This window comes from Marmota flaviventris, chromosome 5, assembly GCF_047511675.1.
Source record: "Marmota flaviventris isolate mMarFla1 chromosome 5, mMarFla1.hap1, whole genome shotgun sequence".
NCBI lineage: Eukaryota > Metazoa > Chordata > Mammalia > Rodentia > Sciuridae > Marmota > Marmota flaviventris.
The window spans coordinates 72,510,264-72,533,954 of NC_092502.1; the positions used below are offsets into that span (position 1 = coordinate 72,510,264).

At 42.6% G+C, this 23,691-nt stretch overlaps 1 protein-coding gene across 2 annotated transcripts; it reads left to right on the forward strand.

Annotated features, from left to right (window-relative positions):
- The first annotated feature begins 2,649 nt into the window (after positions 1 to 2,649).
- Gfra3 (GDNF family receptor alpha 3) lies at positions 2,650 to 23,063 on the forward strand. Of its 2 annotated transcripts, XM_027927742.3 has the most exons (8): positions 2,650 to 2,831; positions 9,460 to 9,747; positions 16,842 to 16,934; positions 18,389 to 18,701; positions 21,164 to 21,267; positions 21,432 to 21,566; positions 21,941 to 22,029; positions 22,234 to 23,063. In XM_027927742.3, the coding sequence occupies exons 1-8, from the start codon at positions 2,756 to 2,758 to the stop codon at positions 22,318 to 22,320; spliced, it is 1,185 nt and encodes a 394-aa protein (XP_027783543.2). In that variant the 5' UTR covers positions 2,650 to 2,755; the 3' UTR covers positions 22,321 to 23,063. The 2 variants fall into 2 exon arrangements, with proteins under 2 accessions (XP_027783543.2, XP_027783544.2); XM_027927743.2 differs by lacking the exon at positions 21,941 to 22,029.
- Positions 23,064 to 23,691: the final 628 nt, after the last annotated feature.

A 23,691-nucleotide genomic window follows, 5' to 3' on the forward strand; every position in this document is an offset into this window, starting at 1 on the left:
AGCATAGAAAAATTAAGGGATTGTTTAAGGTCACTAGCACAGGTTGGAGATTACCCAGGCAATCGGTACAGACTTTGTCTTAACTATTCACTAGGCTGCTGTAGACCCAGTTTAGGATAGCAGTGGGAGTTAAAGCCCAACAAGGACAGAGGACTTGAGAGAAGGCAGAGTCCATAAATTGTGACCATAAGAGGAGGAAATCAACATTGCAAATGGAAGTACAGTAAGACACAGGTACTTTGGACCTTTGAGTCCCAATTAGTTTGTAAGCCTCACTCAGGGCAGGGTTTGTGCCATTTCGCACCTAGCATAAAGACATTATTGAGTCGAATGATGGCTAATATCTTGGTAGAAGAAGACTCATTTGTTATCCATAAGGTTCCCAGTGGCAGTGTTTTTTCTATCTGCAGGTGTTGGCAGTCACAGCAGCACATGGTTGGTGGGGAGAGGATATGCTGGAAGGGCTGTCAATATTAGTCTTGGAGTCATATTTATTTGCAGAGGCTTCTTCAACCGTCCCCTAGCCTTGGTTACTAGTCCCCATTAAAGGACCTATGATGTTAGGCTTTTCACCCTAGTACCCAGACTTCATTTAATCAAAAAGGCTGATCTCTTACAGGTGAAATTGGACATTGCTCTCAGCCTGTCAGCTTGACCCTGTTCCTACATTCCTTCAGGACATCATTGGATAAGCAGTAGGCACTCTCCTACTCTGAATTTGACCTGATATGGTTGCTGAAGGGGATATCCCTTGACTACTCCACATCTTTGTGGGTTTATGGGTCTTAGGCCTTTTTTTAGCATTCCAATCACCTGAAAATATTTCCTTTTGCTTTGTAAATTCCTTATGAAATTATTGTCAGAGTGGAGTGGAAAGTTGAGCCTAAGAGCAGCCCTGCTACAGGTTTTCTTTTTTGTTGGTTTTTCATGCTCAAAATTTATTTATTTTTTAATTAGGCAATGTGTATTTTATTTTTTTAAATTTTTTATTGGTTGTTCAAAACATTACATAGCTCTTGACATATCATATTTCATACTTTAGATTCAAGTGGGTTATGAACTCCCATTTTTACCCTGTATACAGATTGCAGAATCACATCGGTTACACATCCACATTTTTACATAATGCCATATTAGTAACTGTTGTATTCTGCTACCTTTCCTATCCTCTACTATCCCCCCTCCCCTCCCCTCCCATCTTCTCTCTCTATCCCATCTGCTGTAATTTAATTCTCTCCCTTGTTTTTTTTTTGTGTGTGTGCTACAGGTTTTCTAACTACACTGGAGGCTTGGGAAAATTCCACAGAGGCAGAAAAGCTGGGAGAAAATAGGGTCTGTACAATAGCCGGGTAGCCAGATGTTCATTTTCGCAACTCTCCTGTAAAACTGGCAGGGCAGATATAGATTAAAAAGAAGCACAAACTCCATTTAAAGTGCATTACAGCTCAGGATCCAGCTCCCCCTGGGCAGGAGAAGGGAGGGAAGGGCACAGAGGCCACATCAGTCTCCTTCCTTATCTAGGGCCACATGTCTCTTTCCTAGCTTTGTGAAGGTTGATTTACACCCCTGGCCAGAATGACTCTCTTTCTGGGCTGATTACATCGGCAAATGCCCCCCAGAGGCCACAGCAGGATGGCCATGTTCAGAAGCAGCAGCCAATCAATCTCAGAGGTTTATATTGCACTTTGCAATAGCCTCCCTCCTGGCCTTCTGCCAGGTGGACTGTGGAAGTAAGGATAGGGCCCAGGTTGGAGTGTTAAGGGATGAACCTCCACACACTTTCTTTCATCATCCTCTTTTTTCTTCTGGGCACTGGTTAGCTCTTATTCTTCCATGTGGTTCTATCTTTACTCTGGGAGCTGGTGAGAATTAAGCCCAGGCCTTATCCTTTACCGGTAGATTCTGGATTCTGGGCACAGCTGAGTTTCTACCTAGTTTAATCCTGGCAGTGGAGCTTCCTCTCTGAAACTCATCATCTGAAAATAATGGGGCTTCTGAATGGTCTCTCCAATCACCTTCTTCTGTGATCTTGTTTGGTCCAAGGAAATCTCTGCTATTTAGCTAAGATGGGTGGAGGAGCTGCATTTTGAAGCAGTTTAGTCAGGTAAAGCTCTTGGGAAATCGTCCCAGTTATGCTCCCAGCAAAGTCGTTTACCTTTCTGGGGCCCATCTTTTAATGAACACCATAGAATCTTACTCTGGAAGATACTTGAGGGGGCAAATGAGATAACAGATGTGCACATTCTCAGAGAAAAAAATACTAGAAACTCAGGTACCCTTGTTTGTTCAAATTTTGTTACAAGATTTCCTCTCTGGCGATTGCTGATGTTCCTGAGGTGAAGAGGCGGGGTTGGGAAAGTGAGAAAGGGTGCTTTTATGGGGGAAGAAATATTAACCTGGGAGAAGAGTCTCCAGCGGCAGCTTCCACAGTCTTGCTAAGCGAAGTTGTTAGTAGGTGGGCAGATTCGGGTGGAGCACCCTCTTGGGCACCCAAACCTCTCCCGCCTCTGTCTTCTCGGTCCAGTAGAAGAGGCGGAGGGGTGTGGACTCGCGCTTCGAAGTTGGAGGGCGGCGCCCCGGACCCTGGTGGGGAGAGTGCCGGCGCCGCCCGCGAGGAGGGGCGGGAGGCGGCGGTGGGAGGCGCGGACCGAGGGAGTCCCGCTTTCTGAACTCAAGCTCTAGGAACCAGGAGACAGCGGTGCCCGGCGCAGGCAGAGCGCCCTCGGAGGCGGACACCTGGCACCCACACCCCGCCATGGTGCGCTCCCCCAGCCGGCGGCTGTCGCCGGTGGGCTTGCTGCTGCTGATGATGTTGCTGCCCCTTGGAGCTGGTGAGTGTAGTCTGTGGGTAGGTGCAGCTGGAACCCGCCGGTGCTGCAGGGAGGGGCAGGTGGAGGTGAGCATGTAGGCGGGACACAGTGGGTGCAGCTGCCTCCAGGTCCCGTGTCTGTGTCAGTTCTGGAGTCTGGGAAACTGGAGGAAGACCAGAGGGCCCTTAATACCATGCCTAATACTGTGGCTGAACTCATATAGATTGAGTGCCAGCATTGAGCTGGATAAACAAGCATCTCCTTGCTCCTTGTTCTCCCCCTTTTCTCTTTTGTGACTCATCTACACAATTATAAAATAACCTGCAGCCAGTCTACTATAAGACAGCATCTCTAGGAAGCAAGAAGAATCTGATCATGGGCTGGACTGCCATTTCCTCTAAGCGGCCTTCAACTTCTCTTCACGCCCTTTGAGGTTGTAAGCTGGCCAGAACTTGCTAACATCATCATTTGGTTGTGTGTTGAGAATTTGAAAACTACCCAACTCTACCATACCATATACTTAATTATTATTATTACTGTTTTTTTTTAAACCAGAGATTGAACCTAGAGGATTTACCCACTAAGTCACACCCCAAGCACCGCCCCCTTTTTAATTTTTAAAAATTTTGAGACAAGGTTTGGCAAGTTGCTTAGAGCCTTGCTAAGTTCCTGAGACTGGTTTCAAACTTGAAGTCCTCCTGTCTCAGCCTCCAGAGTCTCTGGGATTATAGACTTGGTCCATCAAGCCAGGTTAAATGTTTACTTTTTCAATTGGTGCAGAAGACGCCTTGTTGAGCCAGATGATCTTTTCCTACAAGCCACAGCCTGGCTTTAGCACCACGCCATTCCCCTGAAGAAGAGCAGTCTAGGCTCCAGCATGCCTAGAAAAATGCCTCATGGCCTTGGGGAATGGGATTAGGTACATGGACTGTCATTCTGGGGCTCCTACCAGAACCTGAGTGAAGAGAATCCCAAGGCAGAGGCCACACACATTTCCCATCACCTTTCACATTGTGGGACTATAGAAATACAATCTTGGCTGTGAGACAGTTAAGGAAGGAAGGAGGGAAAAGACTGGTTTGTCAAGACTGGTTCAATCAGCAAATCTGGGGAGCAAGACATCACCAATTTGAATTAACTGCCTAGGAAATTTCACTAACTCTAATGTATGGCTTTGTGTCAGGATCAGGGATAAACACTAAACACCTTCCTCATTAACTAATTCAGGGAAGCAGTATAGCTGGCAGATCCATATTTTATAGTATTTGATAGCAGTGATTTCTGATTAAGTGGCTTTGTTGAAAATCCTTAACACAATCATCCAGGAGCTGCTATGTAGGGTCAAGTGCTGCCCAGACCAATTGCTGGTTTTAACAATTAGGTAAAAAATACCACTGCTTGGGCCCCAGTAGAGCCAAGCATAAAGGAGACAACTAACACCCAGGAAAGTAGCATCATGTACTGAAAATCATTCTAAAATAGGTTGGAGCTAGGACTTCTTGATTCTAACCTCAATCTGGTCTTAGCTTGCTATATCTCTTAATGCATCGTACTTTTCTTGTTTATTCATCCATAAAATGGGTGCCCAAGCTATGGGCCTCTCTTCTTTTCTATGGAGAAAAACAAATGAGGATCTTGTGCATAGACTTATCTTCTTCATTTGCTACTACTCATTCTCTGATGAACCAAGAAAAACTCAGGAGGTCAAGCTGCTGACTAAGTGAGAAATAGACATAGCAGTGGTAGCATAAAGGAGGAGGTAGTGAAGGTGTGATAGAGAATGTAGGGACTGTGACAAATTGAATAGCACATGACTTGCTGAAAGGAGGCAGTCATCACACAACTCCATTTGTTATATTGTGGGCATGTAGGCCCACAGTGTTTTATATTTGAAGAGAAATTGGGAGTCCATAGTTTTATGTGAAATCTTCTGGTTTTTAAATGTTGACCACTAGTCACGACTTTAAGAAGACCAAAACCCTGTCTCAAATTTAAAAATAGCTGGGGGAGGGGGTTGGGGCTATAGCTCAGTGGCAGAGCATTTGCCTTGCATGTGTGAGGGACTAGGTTCGATCCTTAGCACCACATAAAAATAAACAAAATAAGGCATTCTGTCTATCCACAACTACAAAAAAATTTAAAAAAATATTTGGGGGGCTGAGTGCGGTGGTACATGCCTGTAATTTCAGCAGCTCAGGAGGCTAAGGCAGAGAGATTGCAGGTTCAAAGCCAGTCTCAGCAATTTCCCCTGGGGTCAATCCCCAGTACCCCCCAAAAAAGAATAAAGTTAGAGAGGTTTTTTTTTTGAAAATGGTTGTGATTCAATATTTAAGTTCAGATAAATATTCACTTATTCCAGTAACAGCAATGACTTGAACCTGCTATTTCTTTCAGTGACCTTTTACTGAGTACATACCTGGAGTAGCATCTTTTTTCTTTTAAATATATATATTTTAGTTGTAGTTGGACACAATACCTCTATTTTGTTTATTTTTATGTGGTGCTAAGGATTGAACCCAGGGCCCCACACGTGCAAGGTGAGCGCTCTAATGCTGAGCCACAACCCCAGCCCTAGAGTAGCATCTTAAAGTTTTAGAATTTCTCAACCTATTTAAATCCATGTCCCCTTTTTGGTTAAGGTTTTAAAATCTCATACTTAAATTTCAACTTCCAGCCCTTTTAATTTTACTTTATGGTACCGGGATTGAACCTGGGGTACTTGAACACTGAGCCACATTCCAGCCCTTTTCTTTTGAGACAGGGTCTCACTAAGTTTCTTAGGGCCTTACTAAGTTGCTGAGGCTGACTTTGGACTTGCAATTCTTCTGCCTCAGCCTCCTAAGCCACTGGGATTAGAGGCATGAACCACAGTACATGGCCCTTTTATTTTTTTATTTTGAGATGGGCTCAACACTAAGTTGCCAAGATTGACCTTGAGCTTGCAAGCCTTCCAAATCTCTGGGATCTCTGTTCTACCATGGCTGGCTAATATTTTTTTTTTTAAGAGAGAGAGAGAGAGAGAGAGAAATTTTTAATATTTATTTTACAGTTTTCGGTGGACACAACATCTTTATTTTTTATTTTATGTGGTGGTGCTGAGGATCAAACCCAGCACCCCACGCATGCCAGGCGAGCGTGTTACCGCTTGAGCCACATCCCCAGCCCTGGCTAATATTTTTTTGAAATTTGAAACTTTTTTTTATCTTGCACATATAAAATTACCAAATATGCTTTTTATATTCTCCCTCCCTCCCTTCTTGCTTCTCTTTTTTTTTTTCTTTTTCTTTCCCCTCCCTCCCACTTGAAGTGATCCTCCTGTTCTCCTTCCTGTGTGGCTAGGACTATAGGCACATACCACTGCATTAGGCTTAAATATGCTTTTTAAAACTATGTAGTCCCTTTAGAAATTCTGATATATCCCTAAAAGAAAGCTATCATTTCTTTTTCATCCCTTCCATCAAAGGATAGAATCCAGTATCTCTCTCACTTTTATTTTCTGGGAAACAAACCCAGGGCTTCATGCATGCTAGGCAAGCACTCTACCACTGAGCCACATCCCCAGCTCAGTTCCCCATTTTACTGTTAAAGAAACTAAAGTCCAGAAAGTGAATTGTCCCAGGCCAGGCTGAGACTAGAATGAGGCAAGTGAAAGAAATGTCAAGAAACTGAAAAACAAAAAATAGAAACTGATTAGTCAGGCGATGGTGGTACCTCCTGGTGGCTCAGGAGGCTGAGACAGGAGGATCATAGGTTTGAAGCCAGCCTCAAGAATTTAGCAAGACTATGCAACCTAGTGAGAACCTGTCTTAAAATAAAAAGGGATTAAGTCTTATAAAGGTCTTATAAATCAGAGTATATAGCCAGGCATGGTGGCCCATGCCTGTAATCCCAGCAACTCAGGAGGCTGAGGCAAGAGGATCACAAGTTCAAGACCATCCTAAGCAATTTAAGGAGACCCTGTCTCAAAATAAAAAAAGAACTGTGGATGTAGCTCAGTGCTAAAGTGCAGTGCCCCTGGGTCCAATCCCTAGTCGTCCCCCCCCCAAAAAAAAAAACTAGAATTATGCTTATATAATGGCATTCTATGCAACAATGAAATTATACTATTTACTACTATCCTTGCCTATACAGGTGAATTTTACAAACAAAAGAATCCAATGCCTAGCACAATGGCACATACCTATAATCCCAGCTACTTAGAAGGCTAAGGCAGAAGGATCACAAGTTTGAGGCCAAACTGGCTAACTTAGACCCTGTCTTAAAGTAAAATTAAAAATATTTGGGGATATAGCTCAGAGATAGAACACTCCTGAGTTCAATCCCAGTGATGAAGAAAAGAAAGCATATTACTAAACAAAATGTACAAATGGATAATAAGAACATAAAAATATGCTCAATATCCTTAGTTATTAGGGAAATGCAAATTAAAAACACAGTGAGATAACACTTCATACCCATAAGGATGGCCATAATTTTAAAAAGTGGAAAATAATGAGAGTTGTCAAGTAAGTATAGAAGCTAGGCTCTTCATATATTGCTAGTGGGAATGTAAAATGTTTATGACTACTGGCAGATCCAGTCTGGCAGATCCCCAGAAAGTTAAACAGAAAATTACTGTATGACCCAGCAGCTCTACTCCTAGGTAGATATCCAAACAAATTGAAAACAGGTGTTCAAACAAATGCTTGTATATGAATGATACCAGTTACATATAACCAAAGAAGCAGTCACAATAAACAAAGGATGGAAACAAATGCCCATCAATTAATGAATGGACAAAAAAAATGTGGCATACCCATGCAATGAAATAGTCATCCATAAAAATGAATGAAGCATTGACACAAACTATGGATGGACCTCAGAAACAATATGCTAAACCGGGCACAGTGGTGCTCGCCTGTTATACCCCAGTGGCTTGGGAGGCTGAGACAGGAAGATCATGAGTTCAAAGCCAGCCTCAGCAATTTAGTTAGGCCCCAAACAACTCAGTGAGACCCTGTCTCTAAATAAAATACAAAATAGGGCTAAGGATGTGAATCAGTTGTCCAGTGAATGCCTCTAAATTCAATCCCTGGAACGCCCCCCCCCCAAAAAAAAAAAAAAACACACTAATATGCTAGGTGAGAAAAGCCAGATATTAAAGATCAAATGTGTTAGCCAGGCACTGATGTGCACACCTATAACCCCAGCATTTGGAAGGCTGAGGAGGAAGGATCATAATTTTGAGACCAACTTTTAGCAATTTAGTAAGACTCTGTCTCAAAATTTAGTAAGACTCTGTCTCAAAAGGGCTGGGGATACAGCTCAGTGGTAAAGCACCCTGGGTTCAATACCCAGTACCAAAAATAAAGATCAAGCCAGACACAGTGGCTCACACCTGTAATTGGAGGATGAGGCAGGAGGATCATGAGTTCAAAGCCAGCCTCAGCAAAAGCAAGGTGCTAAATAACTCAGTAAGACTCTCTCTAGATAAAATACAGAAAAGGACTGGAGTTGTGGCTCAGTGGTTGAGTATCCCCTGAGTTCAATCCCTGATACCACCCCCCCACACAAAAAAATAAAAGATAAAAGATCAAGCAAAATTGAGTAATACTCTTTCAATAAAATATATAGGATAGGGCTGGAGTTGTGGCTCAGTGGTAGAACACTTGCCTAGCACGTGTGAGGCCCTGGGATCAATCCTCAGCACCATATATAAATAAATAAATTAAATAAAAGATCCATTTACAGCTAAAAAACATTTTTTAAAAAAGAAAAAAGAAATATATAGGATAGGTAAATCCATAGAAACAGAAAGGAGACTACTGGTTCCCAGAGGCTGATGGAGAGAAGAGTGAAATAACGAGTGCTTGTTTAATGGGTATGTTGTTTCCTTTTGGGATGAATGAAAATGTATTGGAATTAGAAGTGATAGTTCAATAACATTGTGAATATTCTAAATGCCACTTAGTTGTGTACTTTAAGAAACTTAATTTTGTGTGAATTTTACCTCAATAAAAAGCTTTCCAATTAAAAATTTTTATTTAAAAAGATATTAAGGGGCTGGGGTTGTGGCTCAGAGGTAGAGTGCGTGCCTAGCATGTGTGAGGCACTGGGTTCGATCCTCAGCACCACATAAAGTAAAATAAAGACATTGTGTCCACCTATAACTAAAAAAAAATAAAGATAAAAAATAAAGATATTAAGATTGTGTGAAGGAATGAGTTTGGAAGATGAAATCAGTGAGACCAGTAAGGAGGTCTGGCTAAAGAGACAGACATGAAAAAAAGTAAAAAAGAAATATCACCATACTTTTCCAAGACTCAAGAGTATGGAGAGCTTTTATGCATGAATCAGTAGATGAATGATGGGCAGGCGATAGCAAAACTGAACAGAACAGGCAGGGGCAAACCAAACCTAAATAAAAAAGTAGACAGATTCCACATATGTTGGGGAGTTAATGGGACTTTTTTTTTTTAATTGAATTTAGGATGTAAAGGAGGTTCTGTGGGACTTCTTTCTCTCCACATCATTCCTAAAGGCAATTTGTGCTACCCTAAGATTTTCTCAAGGTTTCATCAGGAATCTCACCAATCCTACCTCACAATTGGCTTAATACTTCTAGACAGCTACTCTGATCATATGTGACCCTCATCTGATCTCTCCACAGGAGACTCCCTTCCCACAGAGAGCCGGTTCAAGAACAGTTGTATCCAGGCCAGGAGGAAGTGCCAGGCTGATCCCACTTGCAAGGCTGCCTACCACCACCTGGGTTCTTGCACCTCTAGTCTAAGCACCCCATTGCCCTTAGAGGGGTCTTCTTTCCCTGCAGACTGCCTAGAGGCAGCAGAGAAACTCAGGAACAGCTCTCTGATGGGCTGTACATGCCACCGACGCATGAAGAATCAAGCTACCTGCCTGGACATCTATTGGACCATTCATCCTGCCCGCAGCATTGGTGAGACCTCCATCCTAAAGTGGACTAAGCTGAGGAGGATGGCTCTTGGAATTTCTTTTCTTCTTCTTCTTCTTTTTTTTTTTTAAATATTGATGTGGGGTTGGGGTTGTGGCTCAGCAGTAGAGTGCTCACCCAGAACGTGCAAGGCCCTGGGTTCGATCCTCAACACCATAAATAAATAAAGATAAATAAATGGCTACAACTAAAAAATAAAAAAATTATATTTGATGTATATACCTAAACCTGAGCATTGCTTTTTTTTTTTTTTTAATGTGGTGCTAGGGATTGAACCTAGGACCTTGTGCATGCAAGGCAAACATTCTACCAGCTGAGCTATATCCCCAGCCATCTGTTTTGTTTACTACTGGGTATTGAGCCCAGAGGCACTCTACTACTGAGCGATATCCCCAGCCCTTTTTACTTTGAAACAGTCTTACTAAATTGCCCAGGCTGAGGCAGGACCTGCCTCAGCTTCCTGGGATTACAAGTGTGCCCCACTTTGGGAGTTGTTTTTCAGTTCTGCAGGATATGGGCCACATGGTAGATTCTGATGGGGATGACAATGAACCTCTGCATTTGGCACCAGTAAGAGATGGAGGGAAAAACTGGCAGTGTCCCTTTGGGCCCTCAAAACACTGCCCTCACTTTTTCCTCTTTTTTTACCTGTGGTTTCCTCTTGACAGAGTTCTAAACCAGGCACAGGCTCAACCTGGGGAGTTCCTAGAGCAGAAAGATACAGAGAGGAGTAGAGAAAAGCAGTTTTAACTCCAAATATCATGTAATCCACAAGTTCAGAGACTGAGTGGTATCATCTCAGGCCAGCCTTTAGCAGAAATGATATGATTAACAGAACTGGAGATGGATGATAAAAGTCACAAAAAAAGCCAAAGAGAAGCGCTACCTTTGACCCCTTCTATAGGCCTTTTTCCTTATTAATCAGCTTTTATTGGACTATCTTGCAAAACAAAGATTTAGTTCTTGCTCATGTTCTGAGCTGACTGTTTTCATGTGTCTTTGTTATTCTGGGATCCAGGCTAAAGGCACAGCCTTTTGTGGGATGTTCCCTTCTCATGGTGAAGGAAATGAGCATTGGTAAACCATACAATGCTTTTAAAAGCCTCTGTTTAAGCCAGGCATGGTGGCACACACCTATGATACCAGCTACTTAGGAGGCTAAGGCATGAGGATCACAAGTTTGAGCCTTGCAACTTAGTGATCACCTGTCTCAAATATAAAAAGGGCTGGGATTGTAGCCCAATGGTAGAGCACTCTGTGTTCAATCCCTAGTACCAAAACAACAACATCAGAACCCTGCTCAAATGTTACAAATTCCAAAGAGAAAATAATCTGACCAAGCCTCACATCACTAGATTAGGGAAGTATACTCCTCCCATAGGGAGAAATAAAAAAATAGCATGGCAAAACTGGACCTGGTGGCACATACCTATAATCCCAGCAACTCAGGAGACCAAGGCAGGAAGATTGCAAGTTTGAACCAGTCTTAGCAACTTAGTGAGACCCTGTCTCAAAAAGGCCTGGAGATATATAGCTTAATGGTAAAGCATTCCTGGGGTTCAATTCCCAGTAGCAAAAAAATTAAAAAGTAATAAATAAATCACATGACAATAAGTGAAGACATTTAATCTTATAGGGAGGGCAAAGAATAATTGGAAACAATAATACAATTTACCACAGTTTACAGCTTGATAAAAATATTAATTTCCCCTCCTTCCACAAGTAATATATACCCACCTAATTTTCCAAGGAAGATGTCCTAAAAATTCTATCAGAACATGACATCAAGCTCTAAGTCTAGGATCTTAGGATCTCATGATAGTTTCTATATTTTTTGTTTGTTTGTTTGGTTGTAGTTTGAGATAGGGTCTCCCTAAGTTGCTGAGACTGGCCTCAAACTTATGATCCTCCTGCCTCAGCCTCTAGATTTGTTGGGATTACAGGCATGTGCCACCATGCCTAACCCTAGTTTATATTTTTTTTTAATATTTATTTTTTAGTTGGAGGTGGACACAATATCTTTATTTCATTTTTATGTGGTGCTGAGGATTGAACCCAGTGCCTCACGCATGCTAGGCGAGCACTCTACCACTGAGCTACAACTCCAGACCCCCTAGTTTATCTTTATGAACTAAAAAGGTCATTTGCCTCCCATACATACTCAGTGTACAATAATAGAACAGGCTCAGGATAACTACAACAAACACTTTCAGAATGGGAAGGAATGAGAGGCACACAGCAGACATTGATTCGAAGAATTCTAAAATTTTGCTAGGCAGATTTTGCAAGGGTCCTCTTCTCTGGGGATCAAACCCAGGGTCTCACACATGCCAGGCAAGTAATCATCCACTGACCACTTTTCCAACCCAGGCTTATTCTATAAGAAGACCCCCCACCACTCACCCTTTTTTTTTTTTTTCCTCTGTGGGAGTAGCTGCCCTATCCATTGTTCTTCAAGGTTCTTGGCTCAACCCTCTGGGAGATCCTGGCTTTTCCATTATTCTCTTTACCACATTTGAAAAGGGCATTGGAGACTACAACCTCTGGGACTGGAGAAGCATTCTTATCTATTTCCTGTCTGAGGAATGTTGGGGCATTTTAAGCCTCAAATAGTCACAGTCTCTTTTAATCCAGGCTGTTAGCTGTTAGAAGTACAAGTCTCTCAAAAAGTAATTGCTTTTTATATCTTTGATTCCTTCATCTCATGTGCCAGTAGCCTTTCCTACAAGACATGCACCTCTTTCTAAACCTAATTAGAAGTTCCCTGTCCCTATCAGACCTCTATGGGAGAGTCACTACTTTAGTTTTCTTTCCCTGAGTACATTTGTCCAACTGGCAGATCTATTTGGTACCATCTTAATCAATTGAGAAATCTTTATAAACTCCAGTATATCCACATACTTAATTTGGTCTTTCCCCCAAGCCTGATTGTTATCAACTTTATCACTCAAAGCATTTTCAATTTTATCTTTTACCATTTGAATATGAGATATAGTTGCTGCATCTCTTAATCCTTCAAGTCTTGGAATTTCTGGATTCTTTTGTCCATATCCTCCCTACTTGCAAACCAGCCAATTCTTTTATTTTTTATTTTGTCAAGACACTTTTTCACTACATCCAGGCTGGTCTTGAACTCCTGGACTCAAGGAATCCTCCTGCCTCAGCCTCTCCAGTAGCTGGGTCTGCAGACAGGCACCACCATGCCTATCTGCTAAACTGGCCAATTCTTTTCTGAGCTTCTGTTTTTCTCTTAATACCTTGCCAAATGCAGCCAGTAGCAATCAAGACACACTAGTAACCTTCTGCTTTTTGGCTTCTTCCCCTTAAAACACAAGTTCGTTCAGCATAAACTCATCTTCCTTCCAAATTATTGGGGGAAATAATTTACCAAATGCTTTGTTACTGCATAATGAAGACTACCATTTTTCCAGCCCCCAGAAACCTTCTTCTCTATCCACTGCCCAGTCCCAAAGAATTGCTACATATTTGGATTTTTGTTCCTAGAGCAATCTACCTCTAGGTAAAAATTGCATTTTTTCTTCCCCTTACCCCAATTGTTTTTATTTTGCTTTGTTTTGTTTTTGTGGTACTGGGAATCAAACTCAGGGCCTCAAGAGTACTAAGCAGCATTCGACCACTGAGCAACACTTCCCAACGCCCTAATTGCATTGCTTTTGTGTGTTGGGGGTACTGGGGATTGAACACCAGGGGCACTTTACCGCTGAGCTACACCCCAGCTCTTATTTTTTATTTTGAGTGGTTTCTCACTCAGTCTTTCTGAGTTAGTGAGGCTAAACTCAAATTTGCAATCCTCTTCCCTCAGTCTCCCAAATTGTTGGGATTACAGGTGTGTGTGTCACTATACCCAGCCTCCAGTTGCTTTTTTGTTTTTGGTACTAGGGATTGAACCCAGGGACACTTTACCACTAAGCTACATCTCCAATCTTTTTTACTTTTTATTTTTGACTGAGTTTCGCTAAATTGCTGAGATTGGCCCAGAACTTGCAATCCTCCTGCCTTAGCCTCCCAAATTGCTGGGATTATAGGTGTATGCTGCCATACCCTTCTCCCTGATTGCATTTCTTTTTTTTTTAAATATTTATTATTTTTTATTTGTAATTGGACACATTATCTTTATTTCATTCTTATGTGGTGCTGAGGATCAAACCCAGGGCCTCACACATGCTTGGCGAGCGCTCTACCGCTGAACCCCAGCCCCAGCCCCTCCTTGATTGCATTTCTAATAAGAATTTGCTAGGTTAAACTTTAGTTACAACCATCCCACCCCATCCCCATCTCTTTTTTAACAATAAACATTTATTTCTTGCTCATTTTATATATGTGCTGCAGACTTTCAAGCATTGGATTTTTCTCTGTTCTATCTATTGTCTTCATTCAAATTAAGAGAGGAAAAAGTAATAACGATATAATGGTTCTTTTTTTTTTTTGGTATTGGGGACTGAACCACTGAGCCACATCCCCCACCTTTTCAGTTTTTATTTTGGACAGGGCCTCACTAAGTTGCTTAAGCCTTTATGAAATTGCTGAGACTGGCCTCGAATTTGCAATCCTGCCTCAATTTCTTAAGCTGATGGGATTATAGGCATGTGCTACCATACCTGGCAATGTGATGGTTCTTAAAGTTTCTGCTCAGCCTGGGCACAGTGGTGCATGCCTACTTGGGAGGAAGAGGCAGGAGGATTCCAAGATCAAAGTAGCAACTTAGATCAGCTTAGTGAGACCCTATCTCAAAATAAATTAGAAAAAGGACTGGAGATGTGGCTCAGTGGGTAAGGGTTCCTGGGTTTAACCCCAGTAGCAAAAAAAAAAAAAAAAAAAAGCTCTGCTTAGATGTGATTTACATCACTTCAATTTATAGTCCACCAGCCAGAGCAAATCACGGGGCCAAGCCTGACTGACATTGAAGTACGCTCCACAAGGGCTGTGAAAAGTCACATGGCAACAGATAGGGAGGTATAATCCTCCCATAGTGTGGGGGACAAATAATTGAACGATAAAACAATTTTACCACACCACTTGTTCTCTGTTTCCTACTCCTAATTTCTTCTCTTTTTTGACTTCCCCAGAGACTTCTTCCAGGATTCTCTTGTTTCTCTGTTTTCTTTCCTCTTTGGAGCTCTCAGGTCTTCTGATATATCTAGCCCATCCTCTCTTGTTTGCCTGATAACATCCATATACCTGCCCACCTGAAGATGCATTTACAAAATCTTCTTGGATGACATTCCTGCAAGCTTATCTTTCTCATCTCTCTTCCAACAAGATTTATTAACCAATATTTATTGAGCCCCTCCCAAGCATAGGGGCAATACACTGATTTGATAAGACTTAGTAAGTCCCCTTAAGGAGTCTGCAGTCCCTTGTGGGTATCTGAGAAAGATGCATATTCTTTGAGATCATTTTCTCTCTTTTTTTTTTTTCTCAGTTTTTCTTGGTTAGTGCCTGGCCTCACTTCTGTTTCTCCAGAATGCTATACATCTCCATAGCCAAGCATTCAGGCCTGTAGCAGAGTACCCCATTGTCCCTTCTATAATAGCAAGAGAAAACAAGGCAGAGTTCCCTTGCCTGATTCCAAACACACAATGTGTCTGAGAGCTAGGATCCAGAAACTCTGAAATTGTTTTTGTTGGAGTATCCAGTTGGGATCCAGGTCCTTGGTGTCCCAAACAGAGAATTGAGGAAGACATACAGAAGCATCTGGGCATGCTGGCACAAGCCTATAATCCCATTGGCTCTGGAGGCTGAGGCAGGATGATAGCAAGTTCAAAGCCAGCCTCAGCAATTTAGCAAGGCCCTAAGCAATTCAGTGAGACCCTGCCTCTAAATAAAATACAAAAACGTGCTGGGGATGTGGCTCAGTGGTTGAGTGACTCTGGGTCTCTGGTACCAAAAAAAGAAAAAGAAAAAGAAAGACAGACACAGAAATAGCAGGAAAATAACAGATTTATTACAGGTGAAGATAGCACTCCGTAAGGTAGAGAAGAGTGGGCTGACCGAGAGAAAGGCTCAGGTCCCAATGTCTGGAAATCAGCTGCTGGGCTGTGAGTCATTCTCTTTCCTATACAGACCAAATTGAAGACCTTACCCTGTTTGCTCCTATTGGTTACCTTATGATACCTGATTAGAATATTCTCTAATCACCCCCCCACAGCATTGGTTACTTTAGAAACCTAATTAGAATACTGCCTACTTTACCACCATTGGTCCTTTTAAAATATTGAACCTGGGCAGGAGTTGTCATGGTGATAAGTCCTCAGTGTCAGGAGTTGTCATAGTAATGGGACTTATTATAAACAGAAACATGACTTATCTCCCTGTCTTGTCCAGTGGCATCTTTTTTTTTTTTTAAATATTTTTTTAGTTGTAGATGGGCACAACACCTTTATTTTGTTTATTTAGTTTGTGTGGTGCTGGGGATCAAACCCAGTGCTTCATGCATGCTAGACAAGCTCTCTACCACTGAGCTACAACCCCAGCCCCCAGTGGCATCTTTCTTATACCCTGTCTCCACCATCTTGATGTCCCTGAACTCCTACTTACCAGAATCAGATAGTTCAGAGTTCATATCTCGGCAAGTAACAATTAAACCTCTCTCCTCCTCAATTTCTTTTTGCCTACCCAAAGGCTTCTATTCTTATCAGTTTATTTGTTGGGCCAAATCCATATCTTTTTTTTTTTTTTTTTTTTGGTACCGGGAATTGAACTCAGGAGCACTCGACCACTGAGCCATACCCCAGCCTTATTTTGTATTTTATTTAGAGACAGGGACTCATGGAATTGCTTTAGTGCCTCACCATTGCTGAGGCTGGCTTTGAACTCGCCATTCTCCTGTCCCAGCCTCCCAAGCCGCTGAGATTACAGGTGTGCCCCACCATGTCCAGCACAACCCAAATCTTTATGGCTCTGCATTTTTCTTACCTTTGAATACCTTGCAGCTAGTTATAGGTTGTGCCTTTTCCTTTGCTGCATAGAGCTTGAGGTCTGACCCAGCAGCCTGAGCCCCTTCTGCTCCCACCCCTCCCAGGTCCTTAGCATTCTGGTGCTCCCTACCTTGTTTTTAGGTGATTATGAACTGGATGTCTCCCCCTATGAAGACCCAGTGACTAGAAAACCCTGGAAAATGAATCTCAGCAAGCTGGACATACTCAAACCAGGTGTGGAAGGCAAGCCTAGGATGGGAAACTGGGAAGTGGGAGGCTGAGCTGGGCCGAGGGAAGGGTGGCTGGGGGAAGCACAAACTTAGGGGCTTACAGAGTAAGTTTCTAGCCTGCCAGGTGACTGAATAAACACTGTGTCAGCGTAGAAGTCTGAGTTGTGTTGCGTGGTCTGCTTTCACGGGAGTCATCAAAAAAAATAACAATTATTAGGCAGGCATTCAGAGAAAACCCATTAGGTCCCCCTGGTCCCTACAAAGAGGATGGTGGGAGTGGCAGTAGTTACAGAAAGAAAAGTACAGAAATGGAATATTTAGACACAGCAAGGAAAGTAGCCTTTTTGTCCATAAAGACTAGAAAATTGTTTTCAACCATTCTAATGGGATGGGCGAGGTGTTGGGCAGAGAAAATAATGAGGTTTTGACTCCCCACAGGGGTGACTTAGGGTGGAGAGCCATCAGCCTGGCAAGGACTACAATGCATGTTTTTTCAGGAGTGTAAGGTCGAAAGTTAATTGAAAAAGAACACACATATATGCACTATTTTTTGAGGAGAAGAAAGCTTTGTTGTATGGTCAATTCTGTAAAAATTAGAATTTTGAAGCGAGCTTTGTTGTATAGCTAGTTTTATGTATTAGAATTTCAAGGGAAAACTAGAGATTTATACATGGCAAACTCTTAGTTACAAGGAATCAGTGAATGACCTGTTTAAGTTATTTAGTTGTTCTGGGGCTGAAATATTCTTTTTATAGAAAAATCATCAGGCAGCTAGTGATGGAGCTTAGCAGTAAGGTACATGCTTAGCATGCATGAAGCCCTAGGTTCCCTGGATTTGATTCCTAGGAACCTACACTGAGTCCTGAAAAAAAGAAAGGAAAAAGGAGGAAATATCACCATACTTTTCCAAGACTTGGAAAAGAACCTTTATGCATGAATCATTAGATGAATGAAGGGTAGGTAATAGTAAAACTGAATAAAAAGGTACAAACCAAACCTAAATAGAATTTAGTTGCATTTGTTTCCAGCAGTTCAAAAACTGCTATGGAATGTTGCAAGACCTCTATAGGTTATGATTTTCACCGTCGGATCATACTGCACAGCATTGAAGGAAGTATTTTGGTTATTTGAACTTTGTGGATGCTTGGTTCTAGATAAGTGGTTATTAGATATATAGAGATGATGATGATAATGATGATGATGATGATGGATGATGTTTACCTAGTCAAGATAAGGAACAGAGTAGAAAAGGCTTCACAGTACCAGATAGAGTTTGTGGGGAGAGAGAAAACCTTGAATAGCAGTAGCTTTATTCAGGATTTATTCAAGTCCTCCCTTTCCTCCTACCCCCATTTCTTCCTTGTTAAATTGGGTTTGCTGGGGTTCCTTAGGGATACTGAACTACAGGTGATGCAGAAAGGATGTGGTCTAGTGATTTAGTGCCCTTCTTCCCCACAGACTCCGATCTCTGCCTCAAGTTTGCTATGCTGTGTACTCTTAATGAGAAGTGTGACCGGCTACGCAAGGGTTACGGGGAGGCCTGTTCAGGACACCGCTGCCAGCGCCAAGTCTGCCTTGGACAGCTGCGCTCCTTCTTTGAGAGGGCCTCTGAGCCTCATGCGCAGGGCCTGCTGCTGTGCCCCTGCTTGCCCACTGACCGCGGCTGTGGGGAGCGTAGGCGCAACACTATTGCTCCCAGCTGCGCACTGCCAACTGAGGCCCCCAACTGTCTGGATTTGCAGAGCCTCTGTTTCACGGATCCGCTGTGCAGGTAGGTGCAGGGTCTGGGCTGCAGGATGGGCGTGAGTGTGACATGTTCCACTCCTTCTGGCCACCTTCCTGCACCGGTTGGATCTAACTGCCCTCAGGAAACAGTGGACCCACAAGGCGCTTCGCCTTGGATATTTTGTGAAACTCATATTAAAAGGATTATAGCTTTTGACCTGGTGCGATGGTCACACCTGTAGTCCCAGCTCTCAGAGGCTGAGGAAGGAAGACTCCTTGCGTCTGAGTTCCAGACCAACCTGGGAAACATAACAAAACCTCCTTTGTGTAATAACTTCAGAAAACATAAACTTGTATAAAAAATACCACTTATGGGCACAGTGACACAGGCCTATATAAAAAATACCATTCAAAATTCCCTCACCTAAAGATAATCTACCATAATTTGGTAAGCATTTGCTTCCAGTTATTTTTCTGGAAAAATGAAATGAAGACCCAGTGACTAGAAAATCCTGGAAAATGAATCTCAGCAAGCTGGACATGCTCAAACCAGATGTGAAGGGCAAGCCATCACTTTTAGTTCTCTACAAAAACTGGAATAATAATACAGACCTCTAATCATGGTTATATTACTTATGTAGAGTACTTAGCCTACTGGGGCAGAGTTAAGTCCTCAATAAATGGTAATGCTAATTTTGTCATTTATTGTCCTTTAAGAACTCCATGTATTTATGTAGGGAGGTTTGCATTTCATTGCTGGGATTTGAACCCAGAGCCTCACAAATGCTAGGCACTGAAAATCTGAAATTACAATCTGGTTTTCCTGTGTCTTCTCAGTACAAAACAACAAATTGAACTTATCATCTGTTCAAATAACATTTTTTGACAATAAATGTCATACCAACCATGGTATACAACTTAGATCTATTGCTTACTTTTTTGTGACAGGTGATGCAGTAAGGAAAGTAGCTTTACCTCTTTGATTACTACTTTCCTTATCTGCAAAGTCAAGGCTCTCTATAATCAGAATATTAGCATTTACTAAGTACTTCCTATGAGCCAGATATTGATTTAAGTACTTAACATGTATTAACTCATATAAGCCTCATAAGAACTCTGTAAGATAGATGCTCTTGTTTTAATCATCCTCAGTTTACAAATGAAAAAACCATAGCAAAGAATGGTTAAATAACCACTAATAGGTACACAGGGAACACAGCTAGTAGGTTAGGTCTGACTTAGAGTCTATGCTTTTAACTATTCTGCTGTACTGCCTATTACTACACTAGTAGCTAATACTATTATATAACAGGTACTAGGTTAGATGGCTAAGATATTATCTCTATCTTCAAGGAGTTCATAGTAGAGTGGAGGTGACAGAGAAGTAAACCATTGACCCAAACAGAAATGTATTGAAAACTGCAGAAAAACATATAGAAAGAAAAACACCCACAATTACATCACCCAAACAGAACTAGCCTTATGTATTGTGGGATGAATGTTAATAATAATATCTGGCTGGGTACTGTGGTGCACACCTGTAGTCCCAGCTACTTGGGAAATTGAGACAGAAGGATCAAAAGTTCCAGACCAACCTGTGCAACATATCAAGACCCTGTCTCAATATAAAATTTAAAAATTTTAGTATACTTCAGTGCCTAAAATGTGCGAGTCCCTGGGTTCTATCTCCAGAACCACAAATGATAGTAATAATAATAACATCTAATATTTGTTTATTTATTTAGCAGTACTAGGGATTGAACCCAGGGCTGCTCTGCCACTGAGCTATATCCTTAGCCCTTTTTATTTTTTATTTAGAGGCAGGGTATTGCTAAATTGCCAAGGTTGGCCTTGAATTTGTAATCCTCCTGCCTCAGCCTCCTGAGACACTGGGATTATGGGCACATGCCACCACACCCAGCTCATATCTAACATTTATTAAACAATATGTGCCAGGCACTATGCTGGATGTGATACATGCATTCTCTTATTTCATCAATGAAAATCTGCCAGGTTGTGCTTTTATCCTATTTTACAGTCTAGGAAACTGGGGTGAAAGAAGCTGTCTAAGATCTCATAATTAGAGATTATGAAGCCTAAATTCAGAGTGATGTGCTGAAGGCCCTGGGTTAAAAGTGACAGGGGCAGGCTCCACTGAGGAGAAGTTGGGGTGGACCAAGCACTGAAAGCAGAGGAGGAATTGGGGTGACAATGAGCTTGCCAGGCTAAAGAGCAGCAAGGATAAAGGCTGCAGGTCAGATCTTCATTGGGGACTCTTGAAATTTCCCTTCTTGAGCCAGGCATGGTAGCTTATGTCTCTAATCCCAGCTACTTTGGAAGCTGAGGCTGGAGGATCACAAGTCTTCAAAATTGTGATTTTTAGACCCTGTCTCAAAATTAAGATAAATAAATAAAAAGGACTAGGGGTGTAGCCCAGTGGTAGAGTACCCCCTTCAGAACTGCCAAAAAAAAAAAAAAAAAAAATTTTTTTTTTTTCCTTTCTTCCAGATCACGCCTGGTAGATTTCCAGACCCACTGCCATCCTATGGACATCCTGGGGACTTGTGCAACAGAACAGTCCAGATGTCTGCGAGCATACTTGGGGCTGATTGGTGAGGCTGGGGCATATGTAGAGAACCCACAGGATGGGCTCACCCTAAAGGTGAGAATACTCTGAAGACCCAGATGGTGTGGTCCTGAGATGGGTGGGAGAGGGTTGGAGCTAAAGGAGGGTTAGCCTGGGCCCTGACAACTGCTTCCCCTTTTCATCCCACAGGAACTGCCATGACCCCCAACTTCATCAGCAACATCAACACTAGTGTTGCCCTAAGCTGCACCTGCCGAGGCAGTGGCAACCTGCAGGAGGAGTGTGAAGGGCTGGAGAGGTCCTTCTCCCACAACCCCTGCCTCAGTGAGTGTATTCTTGCTCTCAGCCCCTGGGTTGGATTAGCTAAAGCCTAGGTGATAGGAGGGGGTCAACTCTGGCCCAGATTGGTTTCATCCATCTCCTCAGAGCAGCCCAATTCTATTTTAACTTCCATATCCCCAGCCCCAGCCTTTCTTCCTTCTGCCCCTCTCTGAGTAACCCCCAACACTGCCTGTTCAACCAACCTGTCTGGGCTCCTGAGACATCTCCAGCTTGAGGAACAAGCAAGCAGAAGGAGATATTCCTACCCATGTGTTCCCCTAGATCCCAGGGTCCCATGGCATTCCCTTTCCTGCCTTGGGAGTCTAGGAATCTGCTTCCACCATGTCTTTCCAATCTTCCTTCTTTCCTCTGCTCAGTGGAGGCCATTACAGCTAAGATGCGTTATCATAGCCAGCTTTTCTCCCAGGACTGGGAAGACGCCACCTTTTCTGTGATGGAGCACGAGGTAGGGCCTCTTCTGCTGTACCCCTTAAACGTTTACTGACCAGCTGGGGAAAACTCAAACTAAGAAAACAAAGGGATGGGTGCACTTATTCTATAGACCTCTAATGGACACCTCAGGGGCAGGGGGCAGTCTTAACTGAGGCTGAGGTAGTGAAGAGAGGTAAAGATAGCTCCCTAAAAGAACTCTATTCCATTTCTTTCACAGAAAAACTCTGCTCTGAGGCTACAGCCCTGGATGCCCTTTCTTTTTTCCTGTACATTTACCTTGATTCTACTTTGGAGCCTCTGGTAGCTGAATTTTACCCAGAGGCCTTCTTCCTCACTACCACACCCAGCCTGATTGCAACCTATGAAGGGTGAAAAAAGAACAGCATCCAGAGGAGGTGCAGTGCACAACATGGCAGCCCCAACCCTACCTGGAACTTGCAGTTGGCTCCAGATGAGGCCATAGTAGATGCTACTGGCTATGACCTCCAGATCCTAACTAGCTAACCTCATTCCTCCACCACTTTTATCCTCATTTCTGACTCAGGCTGCCCTCCTTAGGATTTAATGGCTATCATTTAGCCATGTCTTCTGGTGGTGACCAGCTCCACTAGGCTCTCTCCTTCCTTTCTCCCATCCACCCATAATCATCCAGAGTCTAACAAATCAGTCATTCCTTATTGCATTCTTCAGGTAGGCAGGGCTGAAAGTTCTGAGGCAGCCTAGAAAGACATTTTTCTTGTGAAGAAGGTTGGAGCAATACTCCTGACCCCTTGTTCCTTCCTTTGAATGGAGGATGGAAACCTTCTGCCTGCCCTGCTCTGCCCTGGGATCCTGGAGAACATTTGGAAATCAGGAGCTGAAGCCTTTGGTCCTTGCTTTATTCCTACTGCTGTTCTAAAGCCCCCTGACCTCTTGGATCATGATTAAACATTTTGACCCAAGACTTATGCTCTTTTCCCATTTTATCAAATTTTGAATTTTTCCATAATTTGGGATGTTATAGATACAAGGATACAGGCCAGATGGTGAAGAGACACAACTGCTATATGATTTCAGGCAAGGCTCTCAGCCCCTGTGTTCTTTTTAAATATTTATTTATTTATTTTTTAGTTTTTGGCGGACACAACATCTTTGTTTGTATGTGGTGCTGAGGATCAAACCCAGGCCACACGCATGCCAGGCGAGCGCGCTACCGCTTGAGCCACATCCCCAGCCCCTCAGCCCCTGTGTTCTTGACATGAATTGGAATGAAAAATAGCTTAGAGGGGGCTATAGACCTGTATCCATCCCAATTTTAGCCATTTCTGGGATTCTATATGTGATTGCCACAGCACCTGAGATGGGGGCCCTTAGTCACCACAGCATTTACTAAGCACCTGCTCCAGATTATATTGGGGGCCAGAGAAAAGCAGAGACTGGCCCATGATTTCAGGAAATTTGTAATCCTATTGGAGTAAGGAAACACCCACCCATGCAGTTAGAAGAATTTATTTGTAGTACTATGGGACTGGGTGCAGTGACACATGTTTGTAATCCCAGCTACTTGGGAGGCTGAGCATGAAGGATCATGAGTTCAATGTAGCAAGACCCTATCTCAAAAGACTTTTTACCAGGGGCATTTAAACACTGAGTCACATTCCCATCCCTTTTTAAATTTTGTTTTTATTTTGAGACA